A 27,269-nucleotide genomic window follows, 5' to 3' on the forward strand; every position below is an offset into this window, starting at 1 on the left:
TGTAACACTGAGGACTTTTATTCAAGCACCACGTGAAACATTCATGTGAAAATTTGCTTGTGCCCGCCTCCCGCTGTCTGTGATTGGTGGAATCAAGTTTCTATCCAACGGTTTAGGAAAACATATAAGAGGCCGGCAGGGACGGAGCGAGAGTGGAGGAGACGTGAGCTGTCAGACCTGAAATCCAGTGATCATACAAATATGAAGTCTTCATCTACCTTGAACATTTGGATATGGGTGTAACATCACGCCTTTACCTGTCTGTGGGCTGGAGAAACTGGTTAAAGCAGAGAGAGAACTAGCTTAGTTTGTTGTCATGTGGGGCTCCCGTGCCGTTTCCTGTCAGTTCAACTCGTGCTAACTCTGTAACTCCGACCGGTTTCAGCACCGCAGCTCAGACAGGTAAGAAGTGTGACGGTGATTAAGTTTAAATGCACCACTTTTAATGAAACGAGAATGTGATAAAGAACCTTTCGCACTGCGAGCTATACAGTGTTTGTATAGTTAGCGTTTGTTGTGTATTGAAAGATATACTTTCAAATGTGACCTCCGTCAGGAACTTGGGCACTTTCAAAATGAGCTTAGCTGGCTTTCTGCGAACTTGGACTGCAGTGGAGGTGGATGTGTACATGCTGCTGAAATGTCTTAGAAACCAATAACCATTCACTTTTAAAGCTGTTAAAGCGTTTCGTCAGTCGTAGGAAATAATTCGTCACTAATTTCTTTGATTAACCCACTGTCTCGATTTTGGTTGTTTTTTTTTCTCTGAAGCCTACAGACCTACAACAGGATGGAGTCCATCAACATCTCCATGTCCAACTCTGCACCAGGGGCTGACCCCTCACCTGCCCCACATCCTGCCATGTCCATCGATAAGCTTTTCCCCGCTCTCCTTGAGTGTTTTGGGATCATACTGTGTGGATATGCAGCTGGTCGTGCCAATATCATCACATCCACACAAGCCAAAGGCCTGGGGAACTTCGTGTCGAGGTTTGCTCTGCCAGCGCTGCTATTTAAGAACATGGTGCTGCTGGACTTTGGAAATGTTATATGGCCCTTTCTGTGGAGCATTCTGGTGGCCAAACTGAGCGTGTTCTTCATTGTGTGTGTACTGACATTGCTGGTGACTAGCAAGGACACCAGATTCTCCAAAGCAGGCCTTTTCTCCATATTTGCTACTCAGAGTAATGACTTTGCTCTGGGATACCCTATAGGTAAATAATATATATTTTTTCCTGGACAGTCAAGGAAAAAGTGCTTCTATTTGAAAGGGAAGAGCAACAGTCCAACCAACAACCACACAGTCATATAAAGTATTCACAAAGTAGAAAAGAAATCATAGTTAAAAATTTGAAATGCGATCTAACTGCCCTTTGTCCAGGTGTGGACAAACACTCCTATACTCTGCTGTCCGCTAGCTGTGTTGACTCAGGTGGCAGTGCTTGCACCATGCCTGTCCTGTACAGAGCTGCTTAATCCATTTGTCAGCTTGTTTGTTTGGTTCATGGCTAAGAATAGGTTAGACTGGTGTGAGTACAGTGAGTAACCGCATTCATGTTGTGAATGTTCTTTTTTACTGTCTCTTCTATGGTTTTCTCAGATCTGTCAAATGAATGTAATGGAAGAAACATCTTTTTTTTTTTTTTATTTAAAAAAAAAAAACAGTCTGAACGTGTGATCTTTTCAGTTGAACACTGCTTGCTACTCCCTTTAGCTGGGGTTTAAAAAATGTCTTTTGTTGTTCTCAGTTGAGGCTCTGTACAGAAACACCCATCCAGAGTACCTGCAGTACATCTACTTGGTGGCTCCTGTCTCCCTCATGGTGCTAAATCCCATTGGGTTTGCATTCTGTGAGGTCCAGAAGCGCCGGGGTGAGCATGTTCAGCATCAGAGTAAGCTATATGTAGTTGGGGTGGTGCTGCTCCAGGTTCTCCGGAACCCCATCGTCTTCATGGTGGTGGTCGGGATTGCATCACACTTCCTACTGGGCCAGAAGATCCCACCATTCATGGAGGAGTTTGTGGATGGCTTGGCCAACTCGTTTGGAGGAGCGGCTCTGTTTTATCTGGGTCTGACCATGGTGGGTCAATTGAGGAAGCTGACAAAGTCCACTGTGGTGGCTCTGATACTGCTCATCACTGCAAAACTGTGAGTTATCTTGATAACAGTGAACAGGGGAAGTATTTAGGTATAGTGGCAGTTATTGAAGATTAAAATGCTAATTTGTTTTTTTGTCACAAGATGGCGCATTAACTTCTTAAAAAAATGAAAGTTTCAGGCAATTTAAAGAATTTATTCTTTTATAAGATTAGTCAAATGAAATATACCTCTTTCTTGAATTCTTTGGTCATAAGAGGTTCTTTCTAAGCTTTTCTATAAGTATGTCATCTATCAGCAGTTTGGTATTGTCTCCTTTGGCTTGGTTATCAAGATTTATTGACTGCATTTGCACAGCCTCATTTGTTTTATGAGCAGATAGAAGCTGTTTCTTTGCTGAAGGACTGAACCACAAGAAACTTTTATAAATGTGAACTGTTGTTCTGCAATAACAGTTGTTTATTGTCCCTTAGGATCATATGGGTTAGGGTTAAGAGGTTCAGTGTTCTGTTTCCTCTTTTACTTTTAGAGAATTAGCACAGTTTCACATTCAGCATTTGCCCTAGATACATTGTATTCTAATGTAGCGCTGTTAAATACTGATTATTATTGCAGGCCAGTCTGTTCTCATGGATTACCTCTCTCTGCACTGATTACTTACATTTAAAAGTAGTGTTTTGACTCCGTAGGTCTGAGGTTTGGTTGTTGACTGTGATATGTGGGTCCTTTGTGCTTAAGAATTCTCAAGGCGACAAGCAAGTTTGGGCCTGTGTGAGGAAACATATTCCTGTGCGTGCTCTGTAATTTAGTCTGATCTGTAGCTTTTTAAGCTTTCCTGTTATATCAAGGGATTCCTACTGTACCTTAGAGAATATTGAATCAGTTGCCAGATGATCAGGATATGTGAAAACCAAATGTAGGACAGCTTTTAGAAATAACTTTCAAATCAAGCCAAAGAACTTGATAGCTCTGCCTTTAAAATGCAATTCCCCCAATCTTTCATGATTTCTATACAATACAATTGTTAAGATGCAAAGTAATTCACAATGGTTTGATGTAAAGAGTCAGAATTGTGTCTTCAGATGTCATAAAAGTTGAATGTCTTTGAAAACTACCTCATAGAATGTTATTAGGCAGAATGATTATGAATATGTTATGCATTGTTTTATGATGCCTCTGAGAATTTTTTGTTTAATTAATTAAGGGCTGAGTTATACATGCACAGAATTGTAAGGAAAAATTGTACCCAAAGAAAGCTTATCTTTCCAGATTTACCATTTTAACATTGTCTTTTATAACTAATATTGATAGACATGTGCAAGTTAACTTATGGTTTGGGATTGTGAATAAAAAGGCTATATTTGTGCTGAAGAAATCTCAATTCCTAGTTTGTATCACCACCAATATAAAGACATCCAACTTTCTATAGAATGGAGCATTTCACCTCAAAACTTTACATCTCAGTGACTGAATTATGCAGAAAATGTGAAATTTACCCTTTAAGGCGAGCATTATCATTTTAGCTCAAATATCGAATATATTTACTCCATATTCTTCTGTGAACAATGTGTGTTTTTTGTATTTTCTTTAGGCTGATGATGCCACTGATTTGTAGAGGCATGGTGGAGGTTTTGGACAGTGGAAACATTAGCTCTCTAAACCACAGCAGTCTGTCTAACTATGCTTTCCTGTACGGAGTCTTTCCCACTGCACCCAGTGTGGCCATATATGCTGCTCACTATAACATGGAGCTACAGGTGGTGAGTGCCTGCTGCAGTGCATGATATTTGCATGTTGTATATGAAAGGTGATATGGCAAAGACATCACAATGCTTGACGGCATTGCCATGGTATGTGTCACTGTGTTTCGTGATTTGCAAAAGCATTGAAACAGACAAAAATATTCAATGAAGACAGATAAATAGAACAGGACCTGACAAAACACAAACAATTGGTAGAAATAAATGAGGAAAATAAGAGTAGTAGAATAATGATCTGACACTCAATTAGTAACTTATTCCCTAAATCTGTCTTTCTCATGATGCATGCAAGTGTTAATTATTCTTGAAGTACTGTTCTTGAAGAAACTCATGATATGCTCAGTGGAGTAAATTGTTATGTGATGCATTACATAAGCATAATGTATTTTGTAGGGATTGAACAGTGCAATGTGTCAGATTTCATCGATTTCTTTTGTGGCTTATCGTACTGTGTCATTTTATTGTGACTAATGTAACTAGGCTAGTGTGTTAGATCAGGAAACCATAAAGCACAGCTTCAAATATCGTGCTTTTATAAAATTGAGTTGTTTAATTTAGTGTTTCCCTAACTTGCTCCTGCAGGCCCACTTCTCCATGTTCTATTGCTTTCCCAGCTTTACAACATCCATCTTAATACAGTAAGGGGTTGTTAAAAACTGATTATTTGGATCAGCTGTGTTGGGAGCAGTGAAAACACTAAAATATGAGTTGGGAACTACTACTTTAATTAACAGAATGTGGAAACATGGAAACATAAGCACATATAATGTAAATCAAATTTTTAGCCATTCCTCATTTTTGCTGTATTAACAATATTCTATCAATATTGAGTCAAATTATGCCTTTTTTGAATTATTACACCATTAATATTGTATTACCTGCCTTGAATTGTACATTTAATGTTTTTAAATATACAATTAATATTAGTAAAGGAAAGGAAATAAATACTTCAGTCATGCCTTGTCGAGTTAAAGATAAGAGCAATGTATTGACACTCATTAATGCATTTGTGGATAAGAGGATAGAAGATTTACATAATAAAGGCTGGTTTTAAGTGATCATTTCTCTAATTTTGTTTGTAGGTGTAATGTTCTGACCACAGTGTACATGATGTCACACATTAGCATAATGAATACTTCAGTTTGCAGTGTATTTTGACATTGCATGGCCACCTCTGATTGGCCCTTAATCTCCATTCTCTAGGTGACCTCAGGGATGGTCATCAGCACCTTTCTCTCTGCCCCCATCATGTATGTCTCTGCCTGGCTGCTGACTATTCCCTGGATGGATCCCAAACCGCTAGCATCTGCGTTGCAGAATATTAGCTTTAACATCAGCATTGTCAGCCTATTTGCGCTGGTAAGCAGACATTTATGCACGCAGGTCTGACTGTTCCTTTTCTTTTACACATTTTCATAGTTCCTTTATTTAAAAACTATGTTGCTACACTAGATATGTTAATGGCTTTTAAACGGCCTCCTTTGAACTGCTCATTCTGTTTTTGGCTCCTGTAACTCAGCCTGATATTATAGGATTACGCTAAATCAGTTGTTACCATAATAACTGGGGCACAAAAATAATAGGGTCTAAACCTTTTCATATTTAAACTGGAATAAATGTCCACTGTGACTGTTGGGTTATGGATATCAAAGTAATTACAATTAGAAATGTAAAACTGGAGTATTTGGATAGTAATTGGAGTAAAACTCAATATTTTAGCCAAATGGATAATATGAGAGAACTACCTTGTAATATAGCAGTTGTGAGTTCTTCTAATATGAAAAGTTAGCTCCGCTACAGCGGAGCTGCACTTCCTTCCTCTTTCTGGTAGTCATAAGCTCTACTCAGGAAACGTAAATGGGTTAACAGTAAAAATATAATAAATGTAAACTGGTCTCCTCCCAAATAGGTGGCCATTGAGCCAAACTGACTGATCACCTGATTGTTCAACTGTGTTTCTTCAGTGTCAAGCCCTGTGTATGACTGGGAAACTTGTAAACATGTGAAACTGAAATTTCAGGTTCTCCTTTCCTCATACCTGTACTCTTTCCAGTGCATTTTTTGCAGCTATCTTACAGTAACCGAATGTCACCTTTATTCTGTAGATGGCCAGATGTATGTGTTTCTGTTGCAGGTGTGGTGTGTGGCTGTAAAAATAATGAGCAAGAAGTTCTGCAGACTTCCTCATATGTTTACAGTTAATCTGTTTGTGGCACAGGTGAGGCAATTAAATATTTTGACAACATGGTCAAGAATAGTTTGTGGATGTTCATACCAGAGTGAATCTCTGTATATCTGAGCTTATTTGTTTTGTTTAAAGTGTTCTGACGCTCTACTATTTCTGCTCCCCACCCCATATGTAGTTGGGGGTATGTATAGGTATGATCGCTTGGAACTTTGTAGTGGTTAAAGATAACTTCATTGGTCAGGTGTTTACCTTTACTCTGCTATATGGCTCACTCTACAGTACCTACATATGGCCAGGTAAGACTCATGCAAGTACAGTCTTGCTGATTTGATTCCTCTTAATATTTCCCCAATGAATTGTAAAGCACTTTTCGCACCAACTTCAACATTCTGTGACTGCAGGTGTTAAATTATTATTATTTTTTTTATAGGATTGATAGCCATGTCTCTTTACCTGTTGAAGAGGAATGAGCACTTAACGGTGCAGCCAGGTATTATAATGATCATTGGCTGGGGGTGAGTGCTGCTATTTTTTTTTTCTTTACCTTATTTGAGGTTTCACGAGTGCATTTTCAGAAACCTTTTCAGAAGACTTATTTCCTTTTTAAGTTCCTGGTGTCATTTAAAAGCAATCTGTGGAGAGTTCATTGTAGAATGCTTTTGAATGACATGTAAAGCAATGTTCTGCACAAAGTATATGGTTTGGGTTGTATACTGCATTTTTTCACCAATTGTGTTTCTGAATTGGTAATATTACAGAAGAAGGAAAAAATCTTATTGACTTTAATGTATGGCAATGTAATGATAGTCTTGAACACACCCAGTCAAATGACATTTTGTTGATTTTCTTCATGAAAATTAATTTATACATCCTCTGCTGGGAGCAAACTGATATGGAAATTGTTGTGCAGTTATACAGGGAAAGAAAATGATATAAGATGTGCTATAATTTTCAGTCAAGAAAGAAAAAAAAAACAGTAATGTGCAGTATTGTGTTCTCTGTGGAGAAGGTCTACTTATTTAAAGGGAATCAAGAAAATGTCATTTGATCAGGGGCTCCCAAGCTTTTGCATATGACTGTGTTTTATTGCATATAATTTTGAATCATTTTTGTTGGCTTTGGTCTCTGTATTTGTCGTGAAATGTTGACACAGTTTAAAGGGCAGATGGCATAAGAAAGAAAATAGGAAAAGGTTTTTGATATGAATTTTTAAATCTTGTTTATTTGTTTATTTTTTTTGCTTTTGTAGTTGTATGTTATAATGTTCTGCAAGAGAGTGCGCAGCTGTTTATTTATACAACTAAGTGTCTTGTATTGTCTTATCACTACCATTCACAGAGTGCCAATGTTTGCAATAAGCATTCTCCTAATGGCGGGAGAGAAAATGCAGGACACCATTGACTCTGCCTTCTTTTTTGGTACATCGCAGGTAGAGAATGACTAAAATACATATTTGATTCTGAAGAGAGCTGTGACAAAATCTGGTCACAGGCATAACAGTGCTGATTATGAATGACATGACTTACTCTTTTATTTTTATGCACTTATTTGTAAAAGCTGACTTTCCTTAGCTTGTCTTTACATGTGCACAGAAGAGAGTATCTACAGTATCAACTTCCTGATAAGTGCACACACAGCCATGTATTGAAACATGCAATCTGTAATGTGAAGCCTGTCCCAAAAAATGATATTTTCATATGAGGTGAAAGATGTTTCCTATAGATCCCACAAGCTGCTGAATATGATTTCACTTCTGATTTCTGTTCCTCTGTCTCCTTCTGTGTTTATGTAGATATTTTGCACATCAGTGGTGCTGTGTGTGGGTATAGTTGTAGCAGGTTTGTCTCTAATGCTGCTTAGCAGAGGCGCCCAGGAATATCACATCCTTGAGCAGGAAACGGCAAATAGCACTGCAGAAGACCTGAGAGCAGACAACAGTGTGCAGGCCGGGTGCACTATTGAGCAGCCTTCCATAGAGGACGACATCAGGCCAGGTATAGCATTATACTATTCCTAACATGTACCTCATTTAGATCTAAATCACTTGTTTTGAGTCTGAAATTGGTAGCCTTACCTAAATATTGGCAAATATTAGTTTATTTTTAGCGCTTTACATTTTTGTCTCTTTTAATTTTTTTTTTTTCTCCCCACCTCCAGAGTGTCAGGGTTGTCAGTGCAGCAGTGCTTCTGTTCAGTCAATGGATAATATGATTATCAACAACAGTGTGAAGGACACTTCATCTACTCAGAAAGGTACACCATCACTCTTGTGCTCACTTATTATTATTACACCATTCATCTTTCACGCATTTTACATTATGTCGTGTTCCTGCATATTTCACTTTTATATCAAAGTCCTTCCCCCTGCTTGTTCAGCACTCATATTCAGGCACAATGTTCCTCTTTTTATTCCACAAACTAGTACTACTTCTACTACTACCACTGTGTCACTGGCTTGGTCTCACTGTCCAGTAATATGTATTATATTGTGGTTTACTCTCTTGGTCTAAAACACCTTAACTCTGATAAAAAACATGTATTAGATTATTACCTCATATTTTGTTGTATTTCTATTCTTTAACATTAAAAGGACCTGCTATATATTGTAAACTCCACCCATTTGTTTAGGCTTTATGTTGTCTAGAATCTGCTGCATGTTGAGAGATATTATGAGCTAGGGCTAGGCAATATGACAATGTACAACCCCAATTCCAATGAAGTTGGGACGTTGTGTAAAACATAAATTAAAAACAGAATATGATGATTTGCAAATCCTTTTCAACCTGCATTCAATTGAATACACTACAAAGACAAGATATTTAATGTTCAAACTAATAAACTTTGTTGTTTTTTGCAAATATTCACTCATTTTGAATTTGATGCCTGCAACATGTTCCAAAGAAGTTGGGACAGGGGCATGTTTACCACTGTGTTACATCACCTTTCCTTTTAACAACACTCAATAAGCCTTTGGGAACTGAGGACACTAATTGTTGAAGCTTTGTAGGTGGAATTCTTTCCCATTCTTGCTTGATGTACAACTTCAGTTGCTCAACAGTCCGGGGTCTCTCTTGTCGTATTTTGAGCTTCATAATGCGCCACACATTTTCAATGGGAGACAGGTCTGGACTGCAGGCAGGCCAGTCTAGTACCCGCACTCTTTTACTATGAAGCCACGCTGTTGTAACACGTGCAGAATGTGGTTTGGCATTGTCTTGCTGAAATAAGCAGGACGTCCCTGAAAAAGACGTCGCTTGGATGGCAGGATATGTTGCTCCAAAACCTGTATGTACCTTTCAGCATTAATGGTGCCTTCACAGATGTGCAAGTTACCCATGCCATGGGCACTAACACAGCCCCACACCATCAGAGATGTTGGCTTTTGAACTTCAGATGAGCTTGGGCCCAGAGAAGCCGGCGGCGTTTCTGGGTGTTGTTGATATATGGCTTTCGCTTTGCTCCGAGTTTTAACTTGCACTTGTAGATGGAGCGACAAACTGTGTTCACTGACAGTGGTTTTCTGAAGTGTTCCTGAGCCCATGTGGTAATATCCGTTACAGAATGATGTGGGTTTTTAATGCAATGCTGCCTGAGGGATCAAAGATCACGGGCATTCAATGTTGGTTTTCTGCTTTGCCACTTAATTGCAGAGATTTCTCCAGACTCTCTGATCCTTTAGATGATATTATGGACTGTAGATGATGAAATCCCTAAATTCCTTGCAATTACATGTTGAGAAATGTTGTTCTTAAACTGTTGGACTATTTGCTCACGCAGTTGTTCACAAAGTGGTGAACCTCGCCCCATCCTTGCTTGTAAATAACTGAGCCTTTCAGGGATGCTCCCTTTTAACTCAATGAACCTGTTCACCTGTGGAATGTTCCAAACAGGTGTTTTTTGAGCATTCCTCAACTTTCCCAGTCTTTTGTTGCCCCTGTCCCAACTTCTTTGGAACGTGTTGCAGGCACCAAATTCAAAATGAGTGAATATTTGCAAAAAACAATAAAGTTTATCTGTTTGAACTTTAAATATCTTGTCTTTTGTAGTGTGTTCAATTGAACATAGGTTGAAAAGGATTTTCAAATCAACATATTCTGTTTTTATTTATGTTTTACACAACGTCCCAACTTCACTGGAATTGGGGTTGTATATCACTATCATGATAAATTATGTCACAATACACTACAATATGCTTTTCTGAACATATAGTGCATATCGTCAGTTCTTCTTTGTTATGAAGAGACCAAAATATGTCTTGTTTAACTGAATTAATTGCAGCACAGTGGGCCAAATATTGAATAAAAATCACTGTTCACAGTTTTTGCTTTTGGTAAAATCTAGCACCTTGTTGTTTGTTGTTTTTTTTTTTTTTTTTTTTTTTTTTTTTTCTTCTCTATTCCAACTGATCAGATGTCTGAAAAAGTAAATACTGTGATATCATGTATCGTGAAAAATTTTCAATATTTTGACCACCTCTATTATAAGCTGAATTTAGGGAAATAAAGGGGGAAAACCGAGAGTAGGTCTGTCTTTCTGTGCTGTTTGTCTTCTTACTGTGCTTCACTTATCAACTAATCCCACAGGTGTAAAAAAAATCTTTCCCCAAAAGATGCTTGCGCACTCTGAAATTAGGCTGTACCACAACAGCTGTTACTCAACAGATGAGTAAGCACAGTTGACTTTACACAGTGGCTGTGTTTGGACACATTTTGTGTGGTGCAATTGTGGTGTCAGTTTGGAGGTGCTGGTTGCATCAGCTGTAAAGCAGACACCGATATAATCTTTGTTTAAAGACCAGCAAGCAGTTATCAGGATCTGAGCATATAATGATGTGTTATTTGCAACAGCTAACAATTACACATGTGTATGGCTATTTATTTTGCTGTTTAAAGGTGGAATTCCACAGATTTTTCACATTTTATGCACAATCACTGTCCAAAGGAAAACATGCATCTCCTTTTTTACATTTTTTTTTCTAGTTCTATACATCATCTGAGCATAGCAGCTGTCCTTTCACATTGTGTGAAATAATCATGATGAATGGACTGACAGAAATGCTCAAATTGCTTGGAATAAAATATCTTTACATTAATTTACATAGAAAATAAAGAATGTGTTTTGCCCTATATTTGAACAATGAAATGCAATGATGTCAAAATCCAAACACAGGAATTTTATGTACTATCCAAAATGGCTAGTAAACTTGGATGAGTTTTTACATGTAATGTTGATAACAGAAATGTTTTCACTGGGGAATATATTGCCTTACAATGCCTTGTATGTAGCCCGTCACCATGAATGCATTTTAAGAAATTTGCTATAGGCCAAAACTGGTCTCAAAACCATAATAAAACAATGACTCAGGCAACAGGCAGCATATTCATAACCATTTTATGTAATAGCTTTCTATGAGGGAGCTTTAAGAGGAATCAAACTCCTCAGATGTCTGGTTCCTGTGACCATTACTGTGCTAAACCTTTTTTAATTACAGAGAAAATTTGAGAAATCTGTATAATTCCCCTTTAGGGTTAGAGGAGTGTTATATCTTGTAAAGGCAATAAACATGGGAACATGCAAGATGGAAAATGTCACATTTGAAAATATGATTTTTGCAGGTCAGTGCGGGAGATGCTGTGACTCCTCTCATTGTTTGCTGGTGGAAGAGGAAGAGAAGTGGCAGAGTGCAGACAAACAGATTGCCAGACATGTTTTGCTTTGCCTATTACTCACTGTCAGTCTTCTTGCTGTAAGTATGAATTTACTTGGGGTCTTTCCTCCATTTGATGCGCATTTATAATATATTCTCATTGTGAACAACTTTTATTTTAGACCTAAAGGCAGGAGGGAGTCTGTACACACTTTTAGCAATTAGTGAAATTACTGTTACATCAGTGATTGCGAGGGACTGGTGTCAGCTTGTGGTTCCAGTGTCAACAGATACTCAAGTTCTATATTGGATGGCACTTGGGTAAACAACCTTTTGTAAAAGAGTGAAACTGTATTATGTCTGCACCACTAAAACCTCAGTATATCAGATCAGACTTCAAATCTACCATCATTTAATAAATGGTGAAAGGTGTTCAACACTGCATTTATAACCAGTCATCTCACCTTCCTTAAGCACTATTACATTTCCATTAGTTCTCTGTGTCGTTGCTGTTGTCCTCACTGTCCTGCCTTTGCTATCACTGGGTGGAGATACTCTTATCTCATGAACATGCCACTCACTCATGGTCCTTTGACCCACATTGTTCTAGAATCTCTCCAGCTGCCTCTGGTGGCTCCTTAGTTCAGTTCCAGGCAGGCTGTACTTGGAGCTACAGTTCTTCTGTGCTGTCCTTAACTTTGGACAGGTAGGGATGATATGTCATCTCATTCTTGCATCAACAGTTTAGTTGTGCATTGAGTTAATGCTGTATCTGTTCCTCTCCCCCCACAGGGTTTCATATCTTTCGGGATTTTTGGCCTTGACAAACATTTAATTATTTTACCATTTAAAAAGAGGCAAGTTCATTCAGTTGCTTTAGACTTTTTTTTAGTATTTGTTCTAGAGAGTAATTTGTGGTGATATTTTTTGCATTGTTTAAATAAAAATGTAGGTTAGCCAATCTGAGACAGGCTTTTGGTCAAGAGGCAGCGATCCAGTCAGACGTGTCTGAGGAGATCAGACTGACCTGTAATCAGTTCCTTAAATATCACAAAGAACAGTGTGTGCAAGACATAGTCCATAAGAAGAGGTAGGCATGCTCTACTGTCTCTGTTACCCTGTTGGCATCTTTGCGTAATTAGACACATCTGAAGTTTTATTTAACAAATGTATCCTAATCTATACGTAATTATAATCATAATCTATGATTTTTAAGTATCAAATGTTTTAGAAGGTTGAATTTCAGGTTTGAATTCTCAGTATGGGCTTTTATTCCTTCTTATTCCTTGTTCTCTTTTTCATTCTCACTTTTACCATGTCAGTTCTTTATTAATATGAGCCAGTGTCTGTTTTGCCTTCCACCTCTTCCATATTTGACTGTGTTCCTTCTGGTTGTAGTGGTTGATTCTTACTCTTCTGTGCAGGTGTGGGAAGCGAAGCATAGCAGAGACCTTTCTGGGTAGTGAAATGGTACAGTGGCTTCAGACTGTTGGACTTGCTAGTGACCAAGGGGAGGCACTATTGTATGGCTCACGGCTGCTGGAGGGTGGAGTCATCCACCATATCACCCATAACTATGGTTTCCTGGACGACACCCTGCACTATCGTTTCACAGAAAACATGGCTAATCACTAAAGCTAAATGAATATAAAGGCTACAAAAGGCTAATGTTGGTTCAATTTCACCTTCAAAGTAATGCACAGTGCGCTTCATTTAACCTGTAGTGTGTTATTTATGGCTTGAGAGTAGTTTACACTGGGCTTACATTGACCCTTTCCTAACCTATTGGGTATGGGACGGAAAAAGGGATGGTAAGGTTAACACTGTGCTGCTTATAGGACTAAGTGATGGTTTGCATGCTAAGTTGCATGTATGGCACCACTGTGCTCTGGGTATTTTACATGTAAATACCACATATTGAAGCTAAAAGAGCTTCAAATATAGAAGAATATATGGCCACTAAAATACAAGCTATGTTAAAATAATGCAAGTAGAAATCTTGCAGCAACAGGCACTTCTTACAGCATGTGCTGGATACTCTCTATATAGAATATTGCAAACAGCTGAAGGTAAAACCTTTGGGATCAATGTTGGTCATCATACAAACAGTCTGGAAGTGTGAAACCTTTGTCTTTTACAGAAGTTTCACTTGGTTACTGTTACTTCATATTACAGTTGTATGCAAACGTTTGTGTGCCCCTGGTCAAATGACCTTTTTATTGAAGTCAAAATAAGTACATATTCTCCTCAAAGAGCACACTCCAACATGTTTAAAGGCAAAATTACTGTTTGCTGAATAACATATGGCCAGTGCAAAGGTTATGGCATCTTATATTTTTTTTGCAACTCAGCAAATAATTTGCAGAATAATACCATATAGGTTTGTTCCCTGTATTATTAGTTTTTTTTTCTTCAAATGTTCACTTAGAAAATCTATAAAACTTGTCATTTGACCAAGTGTTCAAACTTTGTGTATGATTGTATTAATGAAATTAATATTGCACTGAAAAGTCTTCCATTAATGTTGTTGGCCATTATAAAATAATTTCTCCAGAAATTTTGTCACATTGTGAAAGGTTCCTTTATTTGCAACTCACACTCACACTCACACTCACACTCACACTCTAAGCCGCTTCTCCCTCAGGGTTCCGGAGCACGGATACAATTTTCTTTAACTGTATCAGTGTTTAGTATAGCCAGACTAGCTAGCATGAAACATTAAACATGAAGTGCTTTTAAAACCAGAAACAAACAAAATATGCTTATATTGAAAGGCAAGTAAAACTAGATATTCTCTACTTTACTTTATCCAGAACTCCATGCCTACTGCTTTAACATAAACATTATAACTTATGACTCCAATTTCAAAACTTTTCCCCAATATTTCTCTTACACCTCTGCTACACTGTAGGATGGAGCCATAAGAAAATGAATTATTGAGGTTTTAATGGTCAATATTGTTTCACCTTCTCAAAGCCAAAGCTGAGAGAGGAAGTGTGTTCTGTCACTTGATTAACTCAGGCGGTATGACACTAACACTGTGTAATTCCAACTTATTGTATAAAACTTGTTTAGTTGCAGAGAGACTATTTGTGTTACTTATTTTATCAGAGTAGTACAGTTCATGCCATTTTGACATTACATTTGCCACACATTTGATATTTTCATTAATAAACTATTTCTCCAAGTTTTTGTGTTAATGTACATTATTTTATTTATGTATTAAGTATAGGGGGCTGCTTAACAATTTCCTTATATACAAAAAAAATAGCATATGTGATAACTGTTGATGATCCATTCTTGCTGATATTAAGGACTGACATGAAGTCTTCCTATGAAAGGTAATTTTTTTTTTTATACCCGGCTTAGTGTGCTATTGTATCTGTACATATTTTCAAAGATAATGTACATAAATGATTCGATTTACAATGTGCAAATTTTGGCTGCCAAGTTAAGCTGGCATACTGATGATTTATAATCATGAAATAGTTATAAATTCGTAATTTTTTAATAACCACTTTGATTCAAAGAGTTCATCAGTCTGGCTCAGGCTTTGTTGTAAGTGCTGATCTCTTCCTCAACAGTATTTGAGAACAGATGGACCAGCAGTGTTGAATCTTCCACGCCTCTTGTCAGGTACTGCTCCATTTCTGCCACTTTCTGCTTCTCCAGCTCTCTCATTTTCTGGACGATCCTCTGGCCTTTCTCCTGTTGCATAAATAAAAGATGTTTGGTTTTTATCAAGGTGAAAAATAGAATAGGCAGATCTCCCTTGCATCCAACTCTTTTTCTTTAGTTTTCTGTTTTTTAGGGATTCTGCTTAAATCTTTTTAAATGAATTTTTACTTCAAATCACTTGGAGCTAAAGCATAATAATAATAATAATTACAAAACATACTATGAAAATCTGATCTACTGAAATAGTTTTCCAGATAGCTCAAAAAATAGGTTTTGAACACATTTTGCACTTAATAATAACATACCAGTTGGCACATGATCATCAAGGGGGCCAAAAACGCACTATGCAGGGCACAGAGTGGGGCAGCCTAAGATGGTGTTTTTGTTTTTTTTGTTTGCAAAATATTTTTTCAATTATTAGAAGAAAGCTAATATAATCGACCTACATGTCTCTTTGTTTCCAGAACCTACCATTTATGAACAGTTCACCTGAAACAGCTACGTTAACTGTATAATATAATAATATAAGTTTGACGTCTGTGACTCATACACATAATTTGATGGAAAAATGGTGGAAAAAAAAGTTACATTTATAGTTAAAAAAACACTCTTTAGGTTTGAAGGTGGATTGAAATTTGCAGATGGTGTTGCAATGAGAATACGAGAGCATGACTAAAAATGTTTTACTTCAGCCTGTTTAACTTCATTAAATATCCATGTTACATTTTACCCTGCGTTAGTTTGTGCCCGGTGCTCCCCTACTGCTGCATACTAAAATCATTGTTCATTGCTCACTAACTCATTAATCATTCAACTTGGACAACTTACCCTTGTGCTGTCTATTATGGCAGCCACCACCTCATGCTTTATGAATAGAGAGTGTTTACGGTTAGGTTTACTCTGAAAGCGTGGTTTCTTCTTTACTGGGTCATCCTCCCCAAAACATGGAGAACATGTGTGCTTCAGCTGCTTTATGTCAGCCACAAAGATAAATGGCTTAAAAACAGATCTAAAGAAAGAAAATGCATTATTAATGGATCAATTATTTCAGTAAAGTGTGGTGAACATTTTTGCTGGTTATTAATAAGAGTGTTCTGTACATGTAATAAAAGGGAATTAGAAATCTACATAGGACAGTCTATGGTTTTCATAGTTTTACTGCAGTTACTCTGTAGTGCACTGGAAAGATTTCTTAATATTTGTACTACATCATTTGTACAACATCAGGCTCCACCAGACCAGACCTACCTTTCTGGGTCAGGTGTTGCAGTGAAGAAGTGGACCCCAGGGAATAAGTGATCCTTAGGGATCACAGACACCATACTTCCTGTTGTCATGAACATGCCCTCCATATTAATGCCACTCTCTTTATCTCTTAGTATGTCCATCATGGTCTCAGCTGTGATATGACCTGTAAATATGGCAACAGTTCTTAGAGAGGACCACAAGTTATAATATGCACTTCTTTATGTGAATTAAGATGTGATTATTTCTCATTTTCCGTTCTATGGTCACCTTTGCTTTTTTCCAGTAGCCTGCGGCCTTCGCAGTAACGGCTGCCAGAGGCCTCTATACGGCCTTTGGTCAGAAAGGAATAAACCTCGGCAAAACTGAACTCCACTTTTCCATCCCACCAGCCCTGCTCCTGTGCATACTGACGCATCCTTGGGTGCTCCTTATCAATCTTGGTGGTGATGGAATACTGGTTGGAAATGTTCCGATATCCATCTTAGTAGGAACAAAACAGAAAAGGTATATACAATGGACTTTTGTAGTACAATACTTTTTTTTGGTCCAACATAAAGGTTGAGCATGTTATTCAATTATTAGGTATTCACTGAGCTGAATCAGATGTGTCAGAACTGGGGTAAGACTAAACTGTGTAGCATATGTGTACACCAGGACTGAGACTGGGAAGCTAAGAGCCAGTTTCCCACATCCAGATTAAGCTTAAGTTTAAACTTAAAAGGATTTTACTATTGGCACTGCAATTTAGTCCAAGGCTAGGCATAATCCATGTCCAGAAAACTATCCCTGAATATTTAGATGAAGTGTCTAGTGACTGTAGAAGTAGCTACTGGCAAGGGTTAATTCTGGCTTACTCTCAACTCTTTCTGCTGCCCAGTATTTTCCAGAGGTTTCTACCACCCAGGCTTCAGTGCGGTCACATATGAGAAAGCTGTTATGGTAGGTAAACGTGCACTCATCTTCCATGCAATTGCCTCCCTGCCCATATTTCTCCAACAGCTCCACGATCACATCCACAGCCTTCTCTGCAGTGTCTGCTCTCTCCAGACCCAGTCTGGAAAAAAACAAAACAAAGCAGATACATGACAGTATTATCATCATAACATGTTCAATGTTGGAAGAATGCAGTTATTTAGAGGGATTTGTCATTATCCAAAAGAAACACACAAACTGAAAAGATTAATATTTTATTAGCTTTCATACACTACATGTCCAAATGTCTATAGACACCTGCTTATTCAGTGTTTCTTCTTTCCCTTTTAGCTGATGGCTGGTTTTGGGCATGGTGTATTCAATAATTAGAATGGGGTGTCTGGATAATTTTGGACATATAGTGTATATTTTATATTGCACTGAAAACTACATGAGTGTTATTTCAAACTGGACCAGTGCAATCACCTGACTATGTCCATTCCCAGCAGAGCCTCCTCGTGGTCAGCACTTTCTCTCCCCCACACAGCCTCATTTCCGATGCAGACCTGGTGTTCATTTGCCCCCATTTCGGCTCCCCAGAGCCAAGCTGGTCTACTCAACACTACAGCATAGGTATGGGCTGTCTGCTCTATCTCTATGTACGTGCACTGTGAAAGATAAGAACCAGTGAATACAACAGATGAATACATTTACTTTAACGGACACCTGCCATCATCTGCACACCTGTATTCCGGCAGGTGTCACAATTTGTCCATGGATAACAAGCGATTCTACTTGTAGTTCTACTCTACATAAAAAGTGCTATTTAGACTGACCTTCCATCTTACAAAATGAGCTATTAGTCTTGCATCATACCTCTACTTTTTCGCCTGGACTGTAGTCCTTGGCGGGGAAGTAGACCACCTCTTGGACTTCATCGCAAGGTCTGTCCGAGTTCTTCCCGAAGATGATGCGCTGGCCCTCGGTAGACGGAGGTAAAGCCACGAACGTGTCACAGGACGATGGCTTCATCCTGTGCAACAAAAACAAACCAACATGACCCATGGAGCTCAGCATGATGAATGCGCAAATTTTCATGAAGCCATCTCAAGCTATTCCCATAGCTTTCACTCTAAGACCCCACCATCACGTTCTCCATCTGCTGGCATAAGTACACTACTATGTAAGTACCTATACTTTTCGATTTCAACAAGCTCCGAAGCGTAAAAAGGCCATAGGAAATGATCAAAACCTCAGCTAATTAAGAAAGTAAACTCACTCTACAGTACAGCAATAACCTACTCATTCAAACACTGCACTTCTCTCCGGGTTGAAACTGAACTGTCAGACTTTCATTTCCCCGTAAGCGAAGTTAAAACGTGTACTTACTTTCCCTAGACGTACACGGCGATTTGTAGTGCAACCGAAAATAGATCACCTGGATTTGCTGCATGTGCCTCAAAACACTTGTTTCAGACAGTTCGTTTACATTACAAATCAGCGGAACTGTTCTTACGAAAGGTCAGAGTTTACACTCGCACACTCCGGAAGCACTTTTGGACCTAGCGTAAACAGTAAGCTGTGTTTTGATGATTCGCCGCTGATTCCAGTGGCGCTTTGATTAAAATTCAGTCATGGGGAAGTCTTTTGCTAATTTCATGTGTAAGAAGGATTTTCATCCAGCGTCAAAATCCAATATAAAGAAGGTAACCAATGTTCTGTGCTAATTCAGAAGCGATACTTGATAAACACCAGTTAGCTTAACCACGCAGCTATCGACTTAGCATATTAGCAAGGCAAGCAGGCTCGCTGTGTTACTCATTTAAATCACTATTTGTTCACTTAACGGCGTTATATAGCCAACTTGTTTTGGTTTGACGTGGGCTGCCAGCTGAGTTATTTTCATTGAAAGAATATTTTGAAAGTTGACCGCTGGTTAGCGTAATGCCGATTCTGGCTAGTTTAGCTAGATACACCATGTTGCCAAAAGTATTCACTCACCCATCCAGTCATTGAATTCAGGTGTTCCAATCACTTCTATGGTCACAGGTGTATAAAACCAAACACCATGGCCTGCAAACTGCTGCTACAAACAGGCCATGTAAAATGACAGAACGGAGTCAGCGGATGCTGAGGTCGACAACTTTCTGCAGAGTCAATCGCCACAGACCTCCAAGCTTCATGGGGCCTTCAGATAAGCTCAAGAACAGCGTAGAGAGCTTAATGGAATGGGTTTTCGTGGCTGAGCAGCTGCATCCAAGCCTTACATCACCAAACGCAATGCAAAGCGTCAAATGCAGTGGTGTAAAGCGCCGCCACTGGACTCTACAGTAGTGGAGACCTGTTCTCTGGAGTGACGAATCGCGCTTCTCCGTCTGGCAATCTGATGGACGAGTCTGGGTTTGGCGCTTGTCTGACGGTATTGTGCCAAGTGTAAAGTTTGGTGGAGGGGGATTATGGTGTGGGGTTGTTTTTCAGCAGTTGGCCTCGGGCCCTTAGTTCCAGTAAAAGGAGCTTTTAATAATTCAGCAGACCAAGAGATTTTGGACAATTTCGTGCTCTCAACTTCAACTACAAAGCAATGTCCGTAAAGACATCGATGAGCGAGTTTGGAAGAACTTGACTGATCTGCACAGAGTTCTGACCTCAACCCCATAGAATACCTTTGGGATGAATGAGAGCGGAGACTGTGAGCCAGGCCTTCTTGTCCAACATCGTTGTCTGACCTCACAAATGCACTTCTGGAAGAATGGTCAAAAATTCCCATAAACACACTCCTAAACCTTGTGGAAAGCCTTCCCAGAAGAGTCACTGTTATAGCTGCAAAGGGTGGGCCCACATCTTATTAAACCCTATGGATTAAGAATGGGATGTCACTCAAATTCATATGTGTGTTAAGGCAGACGAGTGAATACTTTTGGCAATGTAGCGTAACTTGCACTAATCAGCTAACCTAGCTAACTTGGAAATTCTGTGTTAAGATTAAGTGGATTCGCTTGGGCAACCAAAGAAATGAAATGACTACAGCAATAGCGGTGGTTGAAATAGTAGTTATTATCTGTAGCTCTGATCATCCGTTTGGATTTGATAAGAGAATTGTCAGCCCAGTTCACTAATCATCGATACTGTAAACTAAAGCCATTTATTACCTACGTCTTAGGTATGGATAGCAGAACAGAAATTAAGCTTCGAGAAGAAGAAGCAGGAAGACCTGATGCAGGCTTACGTGAAAGAACAGGAGACCTACAACAACAGGTGAGAATATTTATAGACTGGTGCAGTAAATTATGCAGTGTTTGTCTTGCTTGTTTATCAAACTAGCTATTTTATCTATTTTAAAGGCTAAAAAACATGTTTTCAAGAAGAGATGTCCAGTGCTTAGGGAAGTAATGGCTTAAATTTGGCTTCCTGCTACTCAGCTGTGATTTAGGAATAACCAACATATTAAAATCAACTCTAAATGAGACATGCAAACAATAAGCAATTTTCGTAACTGATGAAGTTTTATGTGTCATTCTGGTGAGTGTAGATTCTCCCATCAGATTTCCTAACTCGTTGTAATCTTTTGAGTAGGTCTGAAAAGAGTGTTTTAGAGACAAGGACTAAAACTATACTGGTATAACTTCTTTGTGCTACTTCTGTTTTATCTTTCATTTTCAGAAAAACATTACAAACAAGCTATAATCATGTATAAAGCTAAAAAGTTCCATGTGTCATGTATTTTTCCCCCACATTTGCACTAAACATTTTAGTATTAAATACAATGAAACTGCAGATAACTTTGTTGTCCTCTAAAGAGTTCAGTGAATGTCTTTCCTGATCAGGAGCCTGTTTTAGAGATTTGCTTTAAACAGCACAATATGTGCAAAGAACTTAGGCTTCAGTGTGGCTGTCTTTTTTTTTTTTAACATTTGATTTAATATTTTTATTTAGTCCAATTGGACATGCTAAATTGCCCCTAGGTGTGAGTGTGTGAGTGAGTGACTGTCTGTGTCTGTCTGTCTGCCCTGCGATGGACTGGCGACCTGTCCAGGGTGTATCCTGCCTTTCGCCCGAAGACTGCTGGGATAGGCTCCAGCACCCCCCCGCAACCCTGATGGAGAAGCAGCTTAGAAAATGGATGGATGGATATGTAAAAACATTAAGAATTGCCCCGAAACATAAGTCTTTAAAACCGTGAACTGTAGTTTAGTTTTTTTTTTCCCCTTGTTGTCAAAATCTGTTGTTGCCATAAGATGGCAGCATCGTCACCTGTAATCATATTTATGTGTTAATCAACTTACTACTGACTGTGTGTTTTAGGCTGTTAATGGGTGATGATAGAGTGAAGAATGGTCTTAATTTCATGTATGAAGCACCTCCTGGTGCATCTAAAGGTAATTATATTCTGAATAGTTGAATTTTGGGTATGAAACCACATGCCTTCATAAAGTTTTGTCTCTTGATTTCTTGTTTGTCTTTCTCTGCTTTTCTCCACTAATTCACTGAAAATGAGAAGAGGAGACCAAAGAGGTATTTTTTTTTTCTTTAAGATCATTGAGCATCTTAAGTATTGAGAATATGTTTCTATTATGTAATGACAGCACTTTTTTCCACATGTATTAGTCTTAAAGTTGGTGTTTTAAATCGCTGTTTAATTTGGCCTTTGCAGGAAGGAGAAGCTGAATATAAGTTTGAGTGGCAGAAGGTTGCTCCTCGTGAGAAGTAAGTACTGCTAGTCATTGTGTAAGCAGAAATAATTGACTTTTTTTCCCCAAGTTTGTCTTTTTTTTTTTTTCTCTTTTTTTTTGTTTTTCCTTACTTTGATCTTATTCTCTTTAGATATGCAAAGGATGACATGAACATCAGAGATCAGCCTTTTGGGATCCAGGTAATGTGTGTCTTCCCTATGTGTATTTAAGTTAGATTTTAAAGGTTGAACTAAATATTTATTCAGGTTGTCAGGTTTTATTAATGTTTTTGTTCTTTATATTTCACGCTTTAAATGAACCAGTCTGTGAATTTTTAGTATTTGTTCTTCAGGTGCGAAATGTGCGGTGTATCAAGTGTCATAAGTGGGGTCATGTGAACACGGACAGAGAGTGTCCCCTCTTTGGCCTGTCAGGAATCAATGCCAGCTCTATGGCAAGTGATGAAGCAGGTATGCTTAATTAATTACATATAACTAAATACAAAACCATCACCTTAATACATTTGATTTAATCTCAGATGCTGTTTTACGGCTCTGATTGCAATGAAATCGATGTTATTAACTGGAAGTAATGGTCTTCTTTTCGTACTGTATCCTGAGTTGTTTGTCATTTTTCTTTAAGCCTTTGTGGCTTATGATAGCTGATTATTGAGTTATGTTGGTCATCCTTACGAATGCTCTTTGTGCTCTCTCGCTGGCCCTAGAGGTGGCAGTGTTGTCATCTCAGCATATATTAACACATGTATTTGAGATTCACTTTTTATCTGAATCTCATTTGAAAGAAGTTTTTTGTGATTGTTCATTTTTGTACACTTTTCTTTGACTTGTACAATTAGACCAAATCTTTAAAAAGACAATATTTGCATAATGTAATTAATTATGTGAGTGTCGTGTAGCAGATTTACCGGTTGCACAGAGCACTTGACATTTTGTGCCAAGAGTCATGAAAAATGTTTTAGCTTTAGATCAGATGGATTTAGTTTGGGCAGTCTGTTTCAGTGTTCCACGATCTCCTGAACCGCTCTTAGTGCAGGAAGCAGTAGTTGTGTGTGCCGAGGGCTGTAATCAGAGTCTGTAGCAGTACAGTAATGTGTTTACTGCTCCTGGGTCCAGCTCTACAGTTCTGTGACTAGCCCACCTCCTGTGCTTCGAGAAAAATGCAATTATTTTGTATTCTGATTTGCTCTAACTGCTGCTTTGGCAGAATAATATGGTATGATTTGCCCAGTCAGGAGACGAGTGAGTTGATTTGGTGTCCCTTTCTGTTAACAAAGCCGATGCTGTGCTCCCCTCTGAGGGGGATGCAGACACACATCAATGGGACTCTGAGGCTGTGTTTTGTGCTAACAGGCCCGTCGATGCACCCCTCCGAGTTAATGGCAGAGATGCGGAACAGTGGGTTTGCGCTGAAGAAATGTGTCCTTGGGAGGAACGCCACTGTTTGTGATCCAGCACAGGTAATCTCCAGGCCCCCCTCAACTCACCCCCTCAGGCTCAAATAAGACCAATGATATCCATGCCCAGTCCTGAGTGAGGAGGAGAGGGAGTGTGATTGCAGCAAAACGGCCAATTATCAGACTGGCAGCGCACAGTGATTCCAGTCAGTGCAAGTTTAGTCAAGAGGGAAGGGTTGATGAGACTAACTGCCGAAATTATAGGTGAGCAGGGAAGCCGACACACTGCTTATTTTACAGCTCTACATAGCTTATGCTGCTCACGTTGATTTGTCCTTACATACGCATTCTAGTTTCTACTTGTTACAAGCTCATATGCATCTGGTGCATATTATGTGTATTTGTCCTTTTAGAGTTTGCAAGTTTCTTGAGTGTGTTTGTGTGTGTTCTGCAGTTCGTGATATGATGATCTAATTTACTACAGGATTTTGTGGCCAGTGAGGAAGAGGAGGATCCTGAAGTTGAGTTTCTTAAATCTTTAACCACAAAGCAGAAACAGAAGCTCCTCAGGTGTGTATAGTCAGTGTTCCTTGTGGAAATTAATTTATCCACTCTCTTAATGATCTAGTTACATTAAAAAAAACCCACAGAAAATTACACAAGGAATGTGCAGCTATTGTTCTTATTTATTCCTGTTGTATGTGCATTACTTTCGTGAGTATTTGTTACACATATTAGTTCAGTAAAGTCAGAAACTGATTTTTTCTCCTCTTATAGAAGTATTAATGCGTATTATATGGAGGAAGCATAGTTAGTTTGCATCCACTGTTTTAATTTACTCACCCATTGACATCTTAAAAGGTATTGTCGTTCTAAGGTATCTTTTTGTTCTTTTAAAGAAAACTTGACCGACTGGAGAAGAAAAAGGACAAGAAGAAGAAGAGCAAAAAAGAGAAAAAGAAAAGTAAACATAAGCGGAAGAAGAAGATGACTGACAGTTCCTTGAGCAGCACCTCCGACAGTTCCAGCAGCTCTGACTCTGATTCAGAGAATGAAAAATGCAAAGTAAAGAAAGAGAAGAAGAAGAGAAAGAAAGACTCCTCCAGTGAGGGCAATTCTGATGATGAGAGTAAGGGCAAAGGCAGAAAAAAATACAAAGAGCCATGCAATAGAAATCGCTCTCATAGTTCTGAGGCCAAGCACAGAGATAATAAACATACACATGCACAGTCAGACAAGCATGATAGGAGAACAGAAAAGGGTCAGAGGTCACCACATGGAAATGACATCAGAGAGAGAGAACGTAGGAATAATGACGGGGACAGGAGTAGAAGTCCTCAGAGGAGAGGAGAAGAAAGAGGGAAGGGTAAGGAGCAGCACAGGGATGCAGATGGAACGAGCAGAGAGGATGAGAGAAACAGGAGTGTGAATAGGGAGAGAGGGAGGGAAAGCAGAGACAAGTGTAAGGACAGACATGATAAAAGAGAAAAGGAAAGGAGTGTCAAAGAGAGAAATGTGAGTAGGGATCGGGATAGAAGTGAAGAAGGAAGGCGTCGAAGCTTGGACAAAGACAGCGAAGGGAGGAGGCCTGAGAGGAGCCACAGCTTTGAGCGAAGTAGAGGTAGAAAAAGAAGCAAAAGTCTTGAGAGAGGGAGGGAAAGAAGTGAAAAAAGGAGGAGTAGAAGTAGAGACAGGGTGAGGACTGGGAAGGAAATGCACAGGAGTCGAAGCAGAGATGATAGGAAGAGACAAGAGAGAAGCAAAGAAAGAAAACGCTCAAGCTGAAATGGCTCTCATGTTGCTGGTACAGTTCATGCCAGTCCATATGTATATTGCTGGGTGCTTTTATTGTGAGTATTTTAGAGATGGTTGTCATGACCATACTGCAGTGTTTTTTTTGTTTTTTTTTTCTTTTTTCCTGTTTTTTCCTCTTATAAATTCTCACCCTTCAAATAATGTTTGGTTAAGACTTATTTCGTGTTGTGCAAGTTCTGGATCATGCAGCATCGCCATGCAGCTGTTATTTTGTCCCTCTGCGTCCAGTCTGCCAGTAGAGGGCAGCAGACTACTTTAGAAAAAGCCATGAAGCAACATTAAAATTCTGATGTAGAATACGGCACTGTTTTTTTGTAAAGTTTATAAGATTGCTTTGTACATAAGTTAGCACTGCTTTCTAGAGTCAGACGCTCACCTGCAGTCAGTTTAAATGGGAGCACAGAGGAACTCCTCTGTGATTGTCTGTTGATTTATCATGGGGAGTTTTGTATGGATGTTTTCATTAGAGAGATGACCATTTGTTGTTATTTTTTCCACAAAATGACGTGGTAATTTTTTTTTATATAGTGAGAAATAATATTCGCGGATATCCACTTTCGATTATGGAACAACACAATTCGCATATAATATAGGAAACAGAAATTATTCGTTTCAATTTGGTTGCTCTTGAACCTGAAATGTGTGCAGAACTTAAATTGATCTAATTGGGATATTAGAAGAAAAGTTCTTCCAGTTTTAACAGTAAACATTGTGGTTGCTGTTGAATTTTGTCCACATTGTGTACTTAATAACGCATCTTTCCTGATTCCCTCACAGTTCGGTTCTGCGCTTTCAATTATGACTTTTGGGTCACACAAATCTTGCTTCAGAGTTTTGTGTTCACATGGCAAACGCCACATTTCCGCCAGACTGGAATTCTCTATTTTTGTCCGACCTTTTGCAAAAGTCTCCGAGGTCTAATACTGAGGCGCTCACGGCCTGTTTCCGCTCTCTCATTATTTCATATGACTGAATGAAATCGTAGGCGCTGCCGGTCCTGCGAAAGGCGAGAAAAGCGGCAGTGCTTAGTTCAGTGTTCGCGGAGTGAGGTCTTCGGTTTTGGTTAAAGCCTCAGTCTTTCAGTGCAGCGTATTAGCCGCTCATCCTTTTATCACAGACCTGCTGAACTTATGTTACAGTTGAATATCTGTCAGTCTTAAATTTCTCTTTCATTTATTTCTGCAAATTTGAGCTACTTGATTTAGCACACACGCTCAAACTGTTTTCCAGATCCAGCATGTTTTTAAAAAACATTAATCGAGCATTAAGCTGAGCAGAGGTGGCGCTGCCGTGTGAAATCTGAAGTAATTGTTGTCATTCAAGGGCCATGAAGCTGATATGATTTCCTGCATGATGAACTCGTGAATGTGAGCCCGCTCCCTGACTGTCCTGAGTAACGCAGGTAACTGAACTCTGGATATTGAAAACGCGGTTTGAAATGTGTGAACTCAGAAAAACAGGATATTTAAATTGATCTAAACGAATTAAGTCCACAACTGAGCTACTTGTAATCTGTAAAGACGCGTTATCTCATCACACAAGATGGACAAAATGCAGAACAAAATTGCACAGGCACACCGCTCGCTCTGTCTAATATGAGGTTAAACTGTCCGTTTTGATCAGATATTGGTCATTCTAAAGTAATTTGGGCCATATTTTAGTTTCAATGGCACTCAGTGGAACAACACTCAGCACAACGTTACTCATGTGATTTAGGCCTGTATAGTTAAATATATAACTTTGGAAGGCCGCTTTAATTTGAAAAGCCCCTCAGTAAAGTAAACGGGTCTGTCCGGGTCAGGCCTGGTACTGATTCTGAGCGGCTCCGTCCTGCGCGGAG

The 27,269-nt window shown here is 38.9% G+C and overlaps 3 protein-coding genes across 6 annotated transcripts; 2 read left to right on the plus strand and 1 right to left on the minus strand.

Annotated features, from left to right (window-relative positions):
• Positions 1-132: 132 nt before the first annotated feature.
• gpr155a (G protein-coupled receptor 155a) lies at positions 133-14,879 on the plus strand. The gene is made up of 16 exons (XM_017692357.2): positions 133-402; positions 772-1,214; positions 1,749-2,148; positions 3,689-3,857; positions 5,061-5,216; positions 5,992-6,075; positions 6,221-6,341; positions 6,476-6,560; positions 7,384-7,474; positions 7,838-8,039; positions 8,203-8,298; positions 11,661-11,791; positions 12,303-12,398; positions 12,485-12,549; positions 12,645-12,782; positions 13,117-14,879. Exons 2-16 carry the CDS (start codon positions 791-793, stop codon positions 13,325-13,327), a joined length of 2,469 nt encoding a protein of 822 aa, XP_017547846.1. The 5' UTR covers positions 133-402; positions 772-790; the 3' UTR covers positions 13,328-14,879.
• Positions 14,255-19,670, minus strand: scrn3 (secernin 3). Of its 4 annotated transcripts, none has more exons than XM_017692362.2 (8): positions 19,532-19,670; positions 18,407-18,563; positions 18,017-18,198; positions 17,473-17,672; positions 16,886-17,098; positions 16,619-16,781; positions 16,199-16,379; positions 14,255-15,400 (listed from the first exon to the last, which is right to left on the minus strand). In XM_017692362.2, exons 2-8 carry the CDS (start codon positions 18,560-18,562, stop codon positions 15,239-15,241), a joined length of 1,257 nt encoding a protein of 418 aa, XP_017547851.1. In that variant the 5' UTR covers position 18,563; positions 19,532-19,670; the 3' UTR covers positions 14,255-15,238. The 4 variants fall into 4 exon arrangements, with proteins under 4 accessions (XP_017547851.1, XP_017547849.1, XP_017547848.1 ...); XM_017692360.2 differs by lacking the exon at positions 19,532-19,670 and adding an exon at positions 18,920-19,031; XM_017692359.2 differs by lacking the exon at positions 19,532-19,670 and adding an exon at positions 18,833-18,912.
• Positions 19,073-25,728, plus strand: cir1 (corepressor interacting with RBPJ, CIR1). The gene is made up of 10 exons (XM_017692358.2): positions 19,073-19,236; positions 20,691-20,785; positions 21,833-21,906; positions 22,029-22,042; positions 22,182-22,234; positions 22,352-22,400; positions 22,553-22,670; positions 23,571-23,677; positions 24,099-24,184; positions 24,514-25,728. Exons 1-10 carry the CDS (start codon positions 19,165-19,167, stop codon positions 25,397-25,399), a joined length of 1,554 nt encoding a protein of 517 aa, XP_017547847.1. The 5' UTR covers positions 19,073-19,164; the 3' UTR covers positions 25,400-25,728.
• The last annotated feature ends 1,541 nt before the right edge of the window (positions 25,729-27,269 follow it).

The sequence above is a fragment of the Pygocentrus nattereri genome, chromosome 6, assembly GCF_015220715.1.
Source record: "Pygocentrus nattereri isolate fPygNat1 chromosome 6, fPygNat1.pri, whole genome shotgun sequence".
NCBI classification, from domain to species: domain Eukaryota; kingdom Metazoa; phylum Chordata; class Actinopteri; order Characiformes; family Serrasalmidae; genus Pygocentrus; species Pygocentrus nattereri.